We start from the raw sequence: 16,585 nt of genomic DNA on the forward strand, positions 1-16,585 counted from the left end.
AGAACCGATACATACATCACTTGATACTGTACTAGACATCATTTAATTTCTTTTTCCATCTTCGACCATTTTAAAATTATTTTCAAAACTTTCAGTGTCTTTATTTGCAGTTCGAGAACCCATTGTTATTTCAATAATTTCAGAAAAAATTAGTTTCTCATTATGTCTTGGTAGCAATTCAACTGTATACATTCGCTTTTTGCAATTAATCGGACGTATATATACGTCGTTCACGGGGAAAGGATTAATTCTGTACGCGTAACGCAAGCTGAGAAGAGAGTCGTCTCCTATCTAAAGCCGTGTCGAGCGAGCAAAAAGTGGAAAGGTATAAAACAGAAATATGGCGAAGAAATTTTTCTGATCGTTTAAACGCGTGGTGTAATTATTTTTCAATGCCACGCATCCTGTTAATGGGCCACTCCGGTGGCGCGGGTTACACTTGTTATACAACAATAAAAACAATAATAAGGTTACCTAAATTACTCCACTTTCTCCACACGCGACAACACCACACGTCTACGATATGTAAGTACAACAGTCTTTTGTACGGCTACAAACATCTCCGATATACAACAGCCTTCCGGCCGTCGTTGCTCTTCTTTACTCATCAAGACATTAATTACCAACGTACATTTCTGTTTGCAGGAGAAAGCGATAACCCGAAAGATTTACGAGTTACTGCTTTATTCACTGTAAAGGAATCGAAATTCACGGGCACGGATTCAATTAAAAGTATCGTTAACCTTAAACAACGATGTTTTTATATAATACAAATTAATGGTTTGGCCCTCGTCAAGGTTCACTTTCTAACATTTAATTTGATAGAAAAATTTAAAAGAATATTATGAAAACTGAACTATTTGATTCTTAAATTTTATGATAAATGTTTATAAATCGGTGCAAAAATTACATTCTAATACTTAATTATACTATATTTATTACACTTTCAATGGTCTCACAAATTAATCCAATGGTCTTACAAATTAATCCAATGGTCTTTGAGATAGGCAAAAACAAAAAAGAAAAGCTTTAGTATTCCAAGAAAACATGTGCAGTACCGAGCACGATAAACTTCCCCAGGAGAAATGGCGATGGCAAGGGCCAAAAGGATGTGATTTCAAATATACATATACTGTCCACTGATGACAAGAAGTCTCGCGGGACGGCACTGGGGCAACAGGGAGTACTACGCACACTGCTGACACGAGCCTAATTAGTAGATGGGACCGCTTCGACCAATCATACATCACGACTGAAAGTACGTGTGAGCTGAGGTGATGCGCGACCAATCAGATTGCGTTATTCTTATGGGACTTCTTGTGATTGTTGGACAGTAGAAATCCGTGGTTCTATCACTTGTGTACAAATGTTTGAACTGATATTTATTTTATTCTTAGTTATATACTGTATGTTATAATATTTAATGATAAAAAATTATACTATTTTTTTAAGTACTCTTAATGTTAACCCTTCTCGGAGGCTAGCTTTGTATACATGATTCTCGCTAGGTTGTAGCTGTTTTCAGTAAACAGTTTCGACATGATCCGTCTTGTCACCTCACATGTGGCATACGACCGCAGCGACAAAGTATTATTGTCACGTCAGAGGTGACTTACGACCGTTAAGGGTCAATATCTATAAAATTAAGATTATGAGATTTCCTGCTTTCCCTAGAGCACTATTTTCCCTCGGGAATTCCTACTTTACTCGATACTGTACATAAATATTCTACACTTTTCTAATAAGAGTATACTGCAAATCTGTATAACTCATAAAATTTGTCTTGGGCTACATTTAAAAAAAATATCAAAACCTACAATCGAAAATTTGAAATTTCTAAATATATCCCCTTAATGAGTTGTATTGAATAAAAAGATGGGGGAAAAATAAACCTATTGGATACATGACAAAAGCATAAAAAAAATAAGATATCACGCGTTGTAAGAAACGATTGACCTCCATTTCTAAAAATTTCTGATACTTCAAAAGAGACTACGGTCTCCCTCGCTGTGCAAAACATGTAATAAATTCACGTTTTACGAAATTCGTGCTACATATTAACACGTTGACTGCCAGGCAAACGCTATTGAAAATTTCATTAGATAATACTTTTATTTTTGTTTTAATTTTATTTATTATTTTCCGAATATTTTATTATTATCCGTTATTTCATATACCTAATAAAAATATTTCTAATTAGATAAGTAACCAAATTCCTAATAATATAGATAATGGCTTCCTTTGACAATTCAAGTATCACCCAGATATGGGTGACATGGCATTCAACGTGTTAACAACCAATCGTTCCTGTTCTCGATACGATTTGAACATATTAACTTACATTTGTTACAAGGTACGATTAATTCTTTTCGATAAAGTTAGCAAGGAATTCACGTAAAACGATTCTTGCTTAGATCACCTTTCTATAAAATGATTTATAAAAATTTTTTTATTTCTCATCAGTTTAAAATTTCTTTGTGGTCTGAGTTTATTTTTAAGTCTACTGCAATATATCAAAGGATGATTATAACATGTTTCTAAAATAACTGAATAAACAAATTTGTTTAACTTTGTTTAATCAATTCCCATTTAATTATTTATTGTGCAATTAAAAACAAAAATTGCAAAAATATCAGTAATATGGTGCTGTAAATGATTGCAATTATTTAAATGATGAATAAATTATAAGCATAGTCAAATGAAAGGGAATTTTCTTGGAATAATATTGGACAGCTTGTATGATTGAAATCTCAAATTCGTATCCACGTGACATAAAATTGAAATTAAATTCGATACGGTATAATCCGGATGGCTGAAACTCTATACAGAAAATAAAGGAAAATCGATATCGTGTGCAACTATTATATCAAATTTCGTATCGAAAACCGGCACAAAACACAATGCTTAACGGATTGAAAAAATCGATGTCCACGATGTTTCATCGATATTTTCGATCTGACTCTCGCTTGAAAACATTAACCGTCTTTGTCGCAGAAATTACCGCATCGCAACAGCTCGACTATCTTCGGCTTTTCCATATGATATTACTATTTTCAGAAGCAAGGAACAAGATTACAAATTAGATCTCCGTGTCGGTCCTCGATCCTAAAGCCCTAAATCCATCCTAAATGATTCATATCCAACGTGCATAAATCACCTCTAATTTTAGACTAAATCATTTCGTTCAAAAAGCTTATTCTACAGAGACATGTGTACCTCGGCAAGCAAATTTTCTAAATTTCATTGCGACCGCTTTATTTTCTCTTTCCTTCATTTCGCGTTACAGGTAATTAGATTACTCGTTCAATTATTGACAAAAATGTACTATTATTTTCTATTAAATTTCATTCAACAGTATCTAATAACCGCTTTCAGTTATTACATCGTTTTCCTTCGTTTCCCATATCTGATTAATTTATTAAAATTCTCTAGTAACTAGATCCTCTGTTTTCACTAACCTAGAAAACGATCTGTACAGAAAAGTCTGTATTAAACATTAAACAAAATGTTTTCAGTCATAAATTATTCATAATTCTACTTTTTAGCAATTTCACGCTTCGATCAATAGCGAAAAGCGGTTAATTTTCTTTGACACCGTGTTCCTAGTGAAACCATAAAGTCCCTAGATCGATACATCTTGAAATGACGAATATACGAGCCTTGAATCGGTCCATTTAATCGAACACTTCAGAATGTTATAAATGATTTCTATGGAGTTCGAAGATATACGTGTGATTTTATTCTTTAAAATACGAACGAACTGACGGCGTCAATATTGCGCATGACAAGATTAATGCGATTACTCGTTCAGGTAACAGTGACACGGTGTGAACTGCCCTTGAGTGGCTGCAACATTGGCAACGTCGCAATTCCGTGTCACACTCTGCCGACAACGGCGACGATTTGAGAGTTTTCCACGTGAAGAAACTCGCATAATCTCGTAACTTTAGCACACACACACACCCACATGCAGACACCGTGTACATACACAGTTATCTAGTTATGAATAAGCAAATATCTTGACTAATTGAAAGTAGCTATTCAATGAAATTAACTGAAAACAAGTAAAAAGAAGACGAGAATGCAAAGTCAAAAGTAGACTTTCCACGTCATGAAATCAAGTTCACTAGTAATGTTTTCACTTCGCGCCAAACCAGATTAGAAACGGCTCCCGACAGTTTTGATAACAGGGGTTTTCCAAACTGTTTTCATGCGTTCACAATGAAATTAATTAGTTTTTAAACGATTTATTTCGATAACATTTATTAACGATAAATGGAATTTTATTAATCTTCTCATAATATATATGTATGAATTGTTAAACTTGGATAAAAATCGATTCAGTGTCAGAAATCTTCGCATCTACAACTGGCCTTTAAAGAAGTATTACATAGTCCTTGAATTTAATGCTATAACCACGATTAATCATACGCTTTCACCGTTTATTTCTCCATAAAACAGATGTTTCAAAATAAAATAGATATATTACACTTTCGATTATTAACCGAGACCAACTAACTTGTACTGTTTATACTGTAATAATTTTATAAATTTTGTATAAATATTTAATTCGTATTTTGTAAAGACTAATTAAATTACTTCATACTAATCTCTTGTTTAACATAATAAATTACAAATAAGTAATTTGAAAAAGTAGCTGTTTGCTGTGTATGGTTAACAATAAAATGTTTACTCTGCAACGTGGTAAATGTATTAATTTAGATTTAAAAAAAAAGGTGCGTTTAATTAAAGTACACGAAATTTCGTAATATAAACGTGCGGTAATTTTAATCAGAATATGTCGCAAACAACTGGTACGCTCTTCCTAAAACAAAGCGCACTGTAAATTTAAATCCAGAGGGACTCCGAGAAACAAACAAGCACTGTTCGTGATAACGGTACGTTCTAAATACCGGCTGTGGATTTAGAAGACCAAATTACGTAAAAAGTATTCGAAATACTGAAACCGAGGTCAACAGAACCTTCACGAATCTAAATTAATTGGTAGCGTGTTATCCGAGAAAACGGTACTTGCCATTTACACAGATTACACGTACTGTAAACTGTCTTTTCTCTGGGAACGATTACTAATTCATTATGCGTTATGCAACAAATGATTGCATACACTAATGATGCGTTGTGTAAGTTTACGCATAATAACATATACATACAGAATACATAACGGTGTATTTCCACCTCACGCTATTTTTGTCTAGGTACTTTAGAAATAATACGTTGCCACATCCTTTTTTTTCCTCCTGCTAGCAAACCTGCTGGTCACCATTCCTTTCTGAACGGAAGTGTGAAATAATGGTAACAGGGAATAAATTACAAACATTAATACGAATACTCTTAATTTTCAATACGTACAATATAATTGTACAGATAAGGAAGTCTGGCTCTCTTAGATAATCGAATCGATGCGGTTCAGTAAATCGTCCGATAAAAAGGGAACGTTGGAACCGGGCCGAAACAAAGGAATATTACATCAACGGCGCGCGCGCACGGGACGACGACGACGCAAGTCGTCGTCCGTTCGGTCAGTAAGCGAGAGGAAAAATAAAAAAGATACGCTCGACACAGTGATCGAAAATTAATGGTATTTTCGCGAAAGGAAAGGCGGTCAGGGTGTGAGTCAGGCAAGGCAAGGCAAGGCAAGGCAAGGCAAGGCAAGGCAAGGCAAGGCAAGGCAAGGCAAGACAAGGCAAGACAAGGCAAGGCAAGGCAAGGCAAGGCAGGGAAAGAAAGCCAAGGCAACGCTATTTTTCCCGTAGAAACAGACGTACGATTGGATGTACGAACGAAAGAATGAACGAACAGTCGGACGAACAGACGGATAGACGGACAAGCTAGCGAGTGAGCAAGCAAGCAGACGAACGGAGTCGGCCGGTCGAGCAGCCGGCCGGCTCCAAAGCAATGACTTGGCAACATCGCATCGTACACCGGAGGATCTATATCCCAGACTGCCGCGGCGTGGCGCGGCGCGGTGCGACGCGGCATGCTTCGGCGGGATTCGGTTCGCTTCGTCTCGGCCCTCGGCTCCGTTCGCCACCGACCACGTGACTTACTACACGTTACTCGCTATTCGACGAACATTGGGCTACCAAAAATAAGGAAAACAGTTATAGGACTCCTTTCTTAATACTTAATAATGATATGAGCTATTAAATAATGTAGTAATGTTACAGCAATTGCTTCTAGTTCGGGTGGTACCATGTCAAAGTTTATCATTTTTGGCGCGAAATTTGAATTTTTCTTTCTCTTTGCTCTTCTTAACTAAACGAATTTGATCAAATTCGACATTTTAAGCGCAAAAGAAATGGTATATTGAAGTTCTACTACATTGTACGATTATTTCATCTGCTTTTCCCTTCATCTCCTCTCCGACCTTTTTGCACTTTATCCAGGGTCTTTCCCTGGTTACACCCTATCACCACTTTGTATCTAACAATCTAACGTTATCGATCGTCACTTCGATCGATTCCTTTACCGAGACACAACGCCGTTTCCGCGTTCCAGCGCGCTCCGAGCGAGGAGTTACATCGCCGCGCCGGATGGAACGCGCGATGATCGTGACACGGGCCACGAACAATGACGCGATTAACGATCGTTCTATTCTGACTACACGATGCTCCTCGCTTCGTTCCTCCTGTCCCTCCTGTTATACGCGCTACATGACGGTTGCGAGTCGCTGATGAACGAGACAGATTTAATTACTTCGAGCCGTTCATGTAAAGTGTATTTGCCTCCTCCGATGGATACAACGATGTCGCTGATGATGAATCAGTTATATAGCTGCGAGTTGCACGGACTTTGCACGCCCACGCAACGACGAGCCAAGTTTCTATTTCGCTACATGTGCCTCGCACGCGACACTCCGCGATCAGTCCAGCTACGTCGGACGAGAGAGCGAGAGGAGCGAGAGAAGAGAGAGGAGAGACGCTTGTGTCCCCGGACTTCTCTGTATATCTTATGTTTCGCGTGCCTCTACAATTTCCTCGCCGACGACCTGTGGATACGTCTTGTTTTTCGATACGCTATTGCATCTCGTTTAATACACAGAGAATTGATACGTGGGAGACACGCGAGTGTGGCTGCCTGCCGTGTCATTTATCCTTCGTTCGGCGAGCCTGAAAGCGAGTCAAGGAATTCGTTACGGAGGCTGTTATTTTCAAATGTACTCTATGTTACCCACCATCGCACGGAAAAGGTTTTCTCTAAGCACTTATTTACGAGCTAATAAAACATACATCCTCGACGAACAAGAGATCGGTGATTATACGAACCACATAAAAGCGTATCGGTTTAATCCTTCTTCGGATTTCCAAATTTAACTCCGTATACTTTCCCGAGGCGATTTGCTTCGCAACGTTTACAAACTTGTTGAGATAATAAATTATAAATTTATAAGCTTTGATCAAATCGCATCGAAGTTTATATACTCCAAAATTGATAACTGTTCGTTTTAACTGATAATCAATCATTTTATATTGATAATGTTAATGTAGGATTAACGTAATCATTTTCACCAAATTTTAAGCTTCATATTAATATGCCATAAGTGCAATTTTGCGATACTTATGTGTCATCAAATTATATCAGAAATATTTGATATGCTACAATTTAATACCTAGTTTGATTCGGCGAAAGGAAATAATAATCAAAAATTTTACCAATATTCGACAAATTCTTTTCCATTGATAAAAGGGAAATATGTAGATATGTGAAATATCGATTAGTGTTAGGCAAGAATCGATTGAAATTTCGTGTTGTTTCTATCGGTCGTTACGCAAGTATACACTGTGCATCGATTGCTAGTACAAAGCAGAGGAAATATATATCATTACGCAACTTCTTATCAGAAGTTGTCTAATAGTGTCTAAAAATGTTCCTATCGTTTCACCAACAGAGAAAACCGCCTGCACTGCGCGATTATTCACTTTCGCGTTATTTTTATCGTAAAAAACAAGGATAAATGTTTGCATACGGTGGAAAACTGGTAATATTAGACGTGCTAGTTTATTTATTCAACGATACTTGGAAATCGCGCATTAAAATAGAGCAATTATACAATTCGTTTAAACTGTTTGGAATTTCAAATCGATGAATGGGTATTAACCCCTTTACGAATCCAAGTATACCTTCGAGATACCAGTTCACTACGATGTTGTTATCTTAAATACTTTGAATGGAACAAGAATTCTAGACTACAGTTCTTATCATTCATTTTATGTTACTATATTTACAATGTTAGTTCGAAATAAATACGGTTTAACGTTAGAATAAATGAACTGTAAATGATTAACAGTTTGCACTCCAAGTGGAAATCTAGCTAGCATTTGTATAGAAATTCATCGCCCATGTTATTCGGAATTCTTGGCTTATCTAATTAGAAACATTTATATTAGATACTAAAAACGATGGATAATAGAAACAGCGTAACATTGTGAAAACAATAGATAAGATTTGTTCAAAATGAAGATACTAATGAGATTTTTAACAGCTTCCGCTGACAAACTTCTAATTGATAGTGAAGAAACGGCTAGAAATGTCAGAAATATGGTCGTTTGATGTAAAACTATGGAGCAGAGAAACGCCTGATAACCCGTTTCGTTAGCGAAAGTGTTAATATTGATAGAAGCACGAGGAACAACAGACAAGCGATGAGATAGTTTTAGGCATCCAATATAGCAGCGGGACCTTTCGAGATACGAAGAAAGGTATGTATCTCAGGTAGGTGAGCCTCGAGATAGGTTCGGTATAAACTGGAAGAACGTGGATGCAAAAGGTTTCATTCGAGAAAAAAACAGGGAAAAAAAGGGAAAACAAAGAAAGAAAGAAGGGGGAAAAAGGAGAGTAGCAGGTGTCGGCACAATTCAACCTTTCAAAGGGAAAGAGAGCTCTTAAATTTTTTAACTCAAATACAACGAACGATGATACACCGTTCCTTTATTCTTCTTCCCTGCTTCTTCGTGAGAAGATTTTGTGTATTTCTGTGCACGCGAACGGGGACATGGAGAAGCTATTTGAAGGATTACACGCGAATATGTTTATGCTGAATATTAAAAGACTAATATGTATTGGCGGGAACCGCAGCTCGTGCAAAAGAATACCTTTGAAAATTCTAATGAAGCTATTATACTATTTATACTTGAAAATGGACCCAATTTCACGACAGTGTTGCAACGTTGTAACATTTCATTTGTAATTTCTTTTTCTTCTGGGAATTTACGTTAATAGTCTCCGTTTTCTGGCAATGGATTGACTCTTTCTATAGAGGACTCGGACAAAATATCAGACACTACATAAAATTGAACCAAATGAGGTTTCTGGAGAAGCTATATAAATTAATTTACTAAGATATGTGCATTTGTCGTTTTAAAAAATTAAAATTTGGCAAAAGACATATTTTAAATTTTCATTATAGACACACAAAAAGGTTGAAAAATTACCCTTCACTATTTTTTTTAACGATTTCAACAAATTGTAATTTTTTAAAACAACAAAAGCACATATCTTAGTAAATTAATTTGTATAGCTTCTCGAGAAACCTCAAGTTATTTGGTCCAATTTTAAACGAGATATTTTGTTTTAAACGGTGAGCCACTTTTGTGACCCACTGTACATATTTCTCTGGTTGAATATTAAAAATATTCATAATTTCTAGAAACGTGCGAAAACCCAACCCGATCTTATCCGATATTTTCGACTTATCACACACTTTTAATCATTTCAAAAAAATATTATTTAACATATTTTACCACAATAAAATATAAAATATCAAACATACAGTTCCATTTGAAGAAATATTTTCATTTGGAGGAATTATTTTTAGAGCGATTTTTAAAACTAAAATTTAATAGGAACTTATTATTTCCCATAATATTGTTACAGAAATATCGGAAATATAGATAATCTGTAAATTATAAAACAAAGGTTTAATATGTTATACAAATCTCATGTTGCTTTTGACGAGGATAATTTCAATAATTAATTGAAAATAATGGAATTTCGATTTATTCCTGCTAAATCTTGAAAATTATTTTTAAATACAATTAAAAAAAATTCATTTATTACATTTTGCAATTGTCGTATAATTTCGAACTAAAATTTATCTAAACATCTGAAAAACAAACAAAAAATTTCTTCTATCACTTTTACTCGTCACTACCGAATTATGCTTAGAGAATATTCTTTTCAATCCTTTTAAATTAATTTTCACTTATTTACCATAAAAGTTACCATATTATTTATAATAAATACTAGGAATGTAAGTCATAAATAAATGTTACCACTCTTATTGCAACGAACACTCAAAAGATTAACATAAATAGTGTACGAATAACAAAATTCCCAATAATTACGACTGTCATATATTATACCAGATATCAGTGACGCAACGAAAATATTGTTTTAAATTATTTCTCGATGCAGCAGATGTCCAAGAACGAATCAAGATATGTACACAGATCCGGGGATCATCTGGCACGTTGAATCCTTCGAGGCCGTCCATTAATTTAATGTAAGAAATACGCAGCAACATTTTTGTTCTGCGATCGGATTTTTGCGCGAACCCTTTTCTCTATGACCTCAGAAATCTTCCTTGCCCTCTTTTCTGCTAACCCAATCGAACCAGCTATCATTGTGTCGCGAGTGAAACATTAGGAATATACATACTCGTGTGTAAATGACCCACAATTGGTGCCGACTACCAAACGCCTAATATAGTAATCTAAAATTGAATTCACCGCACGGTAGAGTATTCGCATTGATCTACACCTCAGAAAATCTACCAGATAGAAACTTGAGAGAAATTTTTAATTAAGGAACGATTTTTATTAATTTTTAAATGGGAATATTTATTTCTGATAACCAGTTCGCCCAAAAATGATTGATAACAAAGAGTACAAAAATGTATCAAATCCATTTAAAGAACCCTTAGTGGACGAAAAATTGAAAAATAATTAATATCTTGCAATAAGTTTCAGCTAAATGAGAGCTACATTACGAAATAAATACACATTTCTTCTAGACACACCTAGTGTGTCAGCATAAAAAATATTCAACAATGCTTTTGATATACCATATAAAAAAATGTACACAAAATTAACAATTACCAATAATATAAAATAGACACAAAAGACATTTCTAATAAAATAAAAAACATGTAGGTATAACGCTTCCAGGGGGAGAAAATGAAATTTTATTCAGAGCGAAAGTGTTAAAGGGAAACATGCATAAAACTTTCGTTCGCGTAATTTCTTCACTTAAGAGGTTAATTGTGCTAAGCAACTACAGTAACAGTTCCATTTACTTTACATCTTAACTCTGGCCAGCGTGTACAACATGTGCAAACCCTACATACGGACTTGTGCCGCTATAAAGGATAATAAAACCGTGATGTCGAATCGCCTACATAAACAAAGAATGCAAACTGCATACATTCACCGTATGCAAATCTGTTCGTTCTGTGATATAATGAATGGTAGGAAGGGGAAGATTGGAACCCTCCGTACAGTTTTTGAAATTTTGCTTATTAAACTGTATTAAATTATTTTAGGATAAAATAAAATAAAAAATAAATGTAATAGTAAAGGAAATTTTTCTTTTTAAATTACCAAAATCTACTTCTCAACATTGGAGTTCTCATATAAACAACTCTAATCGTTACAAATTTTGAGATATACAAAAGTTTAAAAAGCATTTCGGGCCAAAGTTGTATAAATATTTAATTTCTTTTACTAAGGATAGCTTGTAATAAATTTGATAGAATACCCTGTACATTCGCGAACAAAGCAGGCTTACTCAGGAAAAATAGTGAAATCCTGGATTCCCGCCTTTCCCCGTAGCCATCCGTAAGGAAAATGACAATTTAGCGAAAGGGGCCCCCTACATACATATGTTTATAGGTTTGTGACGGACCACCGGTTAAACTTGGATCCTAAGGACGTAAAATTATTGCCCTTTAATAGTTGTTGACACGTAAAATCCAAAAATATAGGTCGTAGCTTTAGGAAATTAGCGGTTCAAAAGTTATGGCTATGTAAAGTTTCGCGTTTTTACGGTATTTTACACGTTACTTTAACGCCATGTTGCTTCCATCTATCATTTGATTGGAAGAGGGCCCTTTGAAAGAATTTATTTCAACAATATTATGATTTCACGAAAACGATTTAAATATATTGCCTCACCTAACCTAATATGTGTGAAACAAATTCGAATGAAACATTCGATTTATCCCGCCAAAATGGCCGCTGAATGCTCATCTATGCGGACCAATCAAATGATAGATGGAAGCAACATGGCGTCAAAGTAACGTATAAAATACCCTAAAAACGCGAAAATTTACATACCCATAACTTTTGAACCGCTAATTTTCTAAAGCTACGACCTATATTTTTGGATTCTACGGATCGAAAACTATTAACTTATAAATAAAGAATGTAATCATTTTACGTCCTTGGGGTTCAGTTCAGCCTGGACCGCCACTTGCGTATAAACGTTCACGCGGGAAAATTTGAATAAATGTTTACTTTGGTATTCCTACTTTTTAGTTATACAATACTACATTTTATAATATTTAACAATTAAAAGTTATGTTATTTTCTTTCTAAATTACTTTTAATATTAATATCGTGAAGTATCCATTTCCCCTATGGAATCCTGATTTGATCGCGAGTGTTCAAAATTTTCATAATTATTCAAAATATTTTCTATGTAGAAATCTGTCCCTCGTACAAAAGGTAACAATCTTCAAGATTAGAAAAGAAAGAACAAAAGAAAGAATGATGCAAACTCACCCTGCATTTTCAGCGACAGCAATGGACATGTGCCCCCTCTCATCGAGGATGGCTGTGGGGTCAAACTGCCGAGGGAGATCCGTGGTAATGAGTTAAGAGTCACAGTTGAGTGTTCTCTTTTTTACACGTGTATCACCACCACCACCACCTCCTCCTCCACCACCACCACCACCACCACCACCACCACCACCACCACCACCACCAACCTCTTCCACCACCACACTTTCGCACCACCAAACAATACGAAATATCACCAGTGAACAAATGATCAACAAATGCACCACTAAATTATCACCACCTTTCAAGCACTTTCCAAATTTGTAAATCCCTGGAATCTCTCGTTTTGTTTTTTTTCTTTTTTTAAACACCGTCGAATTGAAATACTTAGTAATTCGAATGTTCGAAACAATTCATCACTCGGTCTCGTGTTGAAAATCAACGAAGGCGAATAGTTTCTTTCCCTCCACCGACACTCACGTACAAAACACGCGTTCTTAATCGCATCGTTCTATCGTATTTTTCCTCTTCGTTAACCGACATTCGGAGTACTTTCGACGGATATATTTGCGCTTCGCCGTCGAAATTCACTACCGCGAAATATTATATCGGAGTAGACTTTTTTCCTTTCCCCTCGGTCTTCACGAGACACTTTAGAACTCTCCTTATCGACCGAGCACCGTCACACCTTCGTTTCCTTTTCGTCCTCGAATATCGAGTTCACTTTTCGACACGCTACTTTCTCGCTCGCTAACGTGCTAGCCAAGATATTTGTGTCTCCTTCTCGTTAACCGTATGCGTAATCTACCGGCGAAGAATAGAAACCTCAGGCGTTCCCTGTCTTTTTTCTTAGCCCGTCGCGTCGTTCTCGTTACACAGAAGCATTGTCGCTTTTCTCTCTCCTTTTCCAAATTTCCAAATATCTCCTGTAAATATTCAATGACAGATATCTTCTACGAAGATATCACCGAGGGAGAAACGTTTTTCTTCCAGGCGCCGTAGAATTACTATTTCTTTTAGAAATCGCCTCCTCACGATCAAATCGAAGAAGCTTCTTCCGTCCTCGATGAATTTCCGTTTCGGGTGATCTTCTAACCTTCGTAATCTTGCCGATCCTAAATAAAAAAGAAATATAGCTGTTAAAGAAGGTCATGATTACTTTGTTATTGAATTTAATGCTAAACAAAGAATAATAATTTAACTATGATTCAAAGCGTTGCGTAGCGTCGACTAAAGAAGAAAGTAAAATTGTAGCGACAAAATATGAACTTGACATTCACGAGAAGCTTTAAACAATTTTAAATAATTATTACGTATTCACGTGTCATGCTTTGCAAATTTTTATCGATTTTTCGGCGCATAGGTGTGACCAGGTTATGACAATATCTGACACCTAGACAACCGTTTCTTCCATTGAAATTATTATTTTATTATAAAAAAACAATTTAAAAAATTAATTTGCGTTAATTTGATGTATTGTTAATTTATTGAGGATCAAGTATTTCTGAAAGAACGAGGGTTTATTGTTGTTTCATAATCTCGCGCATCACATGGTGTCGCACTTGACGACGCACTACTAATACAATGGTCTGTATATGCGCATGTCCACACCCCATTCTGCTTCCGCCGAACATATGTAGACCGAGGCACGTTTAGGCACGTAAGTTGATCGATATTGTCGTCGACGCTCACATTCTCTAACCATGGCCACTACTTTTCCATACAATTCAATCACTCCTCTGACAATCCGAAATAAATCCGAAGAAACTGTATTTAAGAAGCACAGAAACAAATGACCCATGTGACAAAGTGGTTCGTTACCGTCGACCAGACAAGAAACAGAGATAAAGGTTACAAAAACAGGGCTCATCAATCGCAAATACGTTCAAACAATAAACTTGTTCAATTTTTTATACTATACAATCAAATTTAAACCATTAAGGTTAATTTTTATATAAATAATTAAAAAGTAAGAAATTTTTTTAAGATTGAAGTTTCTGAAAGTGTTTTGTTTTTTAAGATACAATTATAGGAATATAGAATTTATTAAATTGCAGTCATCAACAATAGTTAATGAAGTTTTGAAATAACTATTTAGAAGAGCTGTGATGAAAATGAACGTGAAAAAGGTGGAAAACGTGGTGAATCGAAAGTTTCACTGGCGTAATTGAAAATTAACTTTACCGATGGTTTTCTATATCACCGAGAGGAAATGTTTCATCTCACTTGGATTAGAAAGCTTGTCGCGGAGCGCAACTGAAAGCGCGAGGAAATATGCGCGCGCCAGACACGGCGCGTACAGCGAAGCGCGACGAACTTGACTCTCAAAGCAGTGGACCGTCCGACAAGTTAATAAAAACGGAACATGGCAGAGACCCCACTTTCTTATTATCGTACGAACAAGGTACACCCGCAACCGTGTCACGCGTACACACTTCAACGCTCCCGATAAAAAATTCACACAACAGCAAGGAAATGCGTTAACGATAAAGCACAAAATTCTTACACTCAACTGACCGACTCGATTAGGATAAAACTTGTTCTCGTCCATCGGACTCCGTTCCAGTTCAGGCTTCGCTCGCTTCTTCGTCGATTTCACTAATCTCAAACCAACAGAAACCCGCAAAGAATTTTTTTATCATTCGTCATCCGCAAGGAACTTTTTTTTTTCTACTATTCCGTTTACTCCCTACCAAACGTTTTCTTCCACTCTGAGAGTTCACGCAGGTTCCGAGCACAGCTTTCCGTAGAAAAACACAACGGGGCGCCACGAGATGTAGATACTTCTCTCTCACTCTTTCCTCCTCTTCTTTATTCTATTTCATAGCCTTGTCTTGCACGTGTCGAAAACGCGAAATCCTTTACAGAGAGACACAAAAACACGGGATTCGAGAAAAATCGATTACCCAATATCACAATCGAACAAACGTCCAAGCTCACTGTCCTTTTTCACCAATAATTATCTGCGTACAGTATTTTACGAAGACGAAAGACTCACTAATCACGTATAGATGTATGTGCCAGTGTGAAATGTCCTCCGTTGTATACGTCTTACGCCTCACCTCTTTTCTCTAATACCGTTTTCACGCTACGTAACGTGTACATATATATATATACACGCATGCATATATATATACATATATATCTTCCTTTCTTTCTTATCTCTCTGTTTCCGTTCTTTCTCCTCTGTCTTTCGCGATCTCACTGTTTCTTCCCTCTCCTTCGTTCTCTATCAGTTTGGCCGTGTGCACAGCCCTATACGTGTTTGTACGTAGTATACTGCGTGCAGGCTGCGTAGACCATCCGTGTATACGGATACGAGTAGCAGGCGCGCGCGCGCCTGTGTTTGTGTTCGTGTGTGCACTTGATTAGCCGTGTGACGTCAGGGCACGGTTACATCGCTTGCGATTGTCACTCAAATCCGACGAGTAAAACCACACAAAAATCCAGGCGGGAAAGGTGGTCGAAGACACGCGGACGAACCTCGGACCGCGAAACGACGGACGATCCGTCGTACAACGGTTAAAGGCGGCGGCGAGCCTTCGCGCAAACTACCCGCGGTATTCGTGAAACGACTGACTCCATGCAACGATTGCAGCCGTACAGAAGACGGGAAGTGTTCCGCTAGGTGGCACCACTATGTATCGCAAGGGGGCTTCAGCGACGGTACTGCGCTTCACGTACCGCAAATCATCGAATACTGTCGAACCTCAACGATAACTACCGAACGATTCCGAATATATACGACCACGCACGAATGATTCAATATCAAGTGCACGACCCTCTCC

At 36.6% G+C, this 16,585-nt stretch overlaps 1 protein-coding gene and 1 long non-coding RNA gene across 8 annotated transcripts in view; both read right to left on the reverse strand.

Annotated features, from left to right (window-relative positions):
- The window catches only part of LOC117609063 (uncharacterized), a 164,483-nt gene extending 151,523 nt beyond the window's left edge, over positions 1-12,960 (reverse strand). For 3 of the 7 annotated variants that reach the window (XM_076691935.1, XM_076691937.1, XM_076691934.1), the window contains exon 1: positions 12,801-12,960. In XM_076691935.1, coding sequence (XP_076548050.1) covers positions 12,801-12,829 — 29 coding nt within the window. In that variant the 5' untranslated portion in view covers positions 12,830-12,960. The remainder of the gene's footprint in view (positions 1-12,800) is intronic. The other 4 variants (XM_076691938.1, XM_076691936.1, XM_034334908.2 and 1 more) reach the window with 2 other exon arrangements.
- A 181-nt stretch (positions 12,961-13,141) lies between these two features.
- On the reverse strand, positions 13,142-16,536 carry LOC117609007 (uncharacterized). The gene is made up of 2 exons (XR_004582482.2): positions 15,304-16,536; positions 13,142-13,912 (listed from the first exon to the last, which is right to left on the reverse strand). It is a non-coding gene; the product is annotated as an uncharacterized LOC117609007 (long non-coding RNA).
- Between the last annotated feature and the right edge of the window lie 49 nt (positions 16,537-16,585).

The sequence above is a fragment of the Osmia lignaria genome, chromosome 14 (genome assembly GCF_051020975.1).
Source record: "Osmia lignaria lignaria isolate PbOS001 chromosome 14, iyOsmLign1, whole genome shotgun sequence".
Classification (NCBI taxonomy): Eukaryota; Metazoa; Arthropoda; class Insecta; order Hymenoptera; family Megachilidae; genus Osmia; species Osmia lignaria.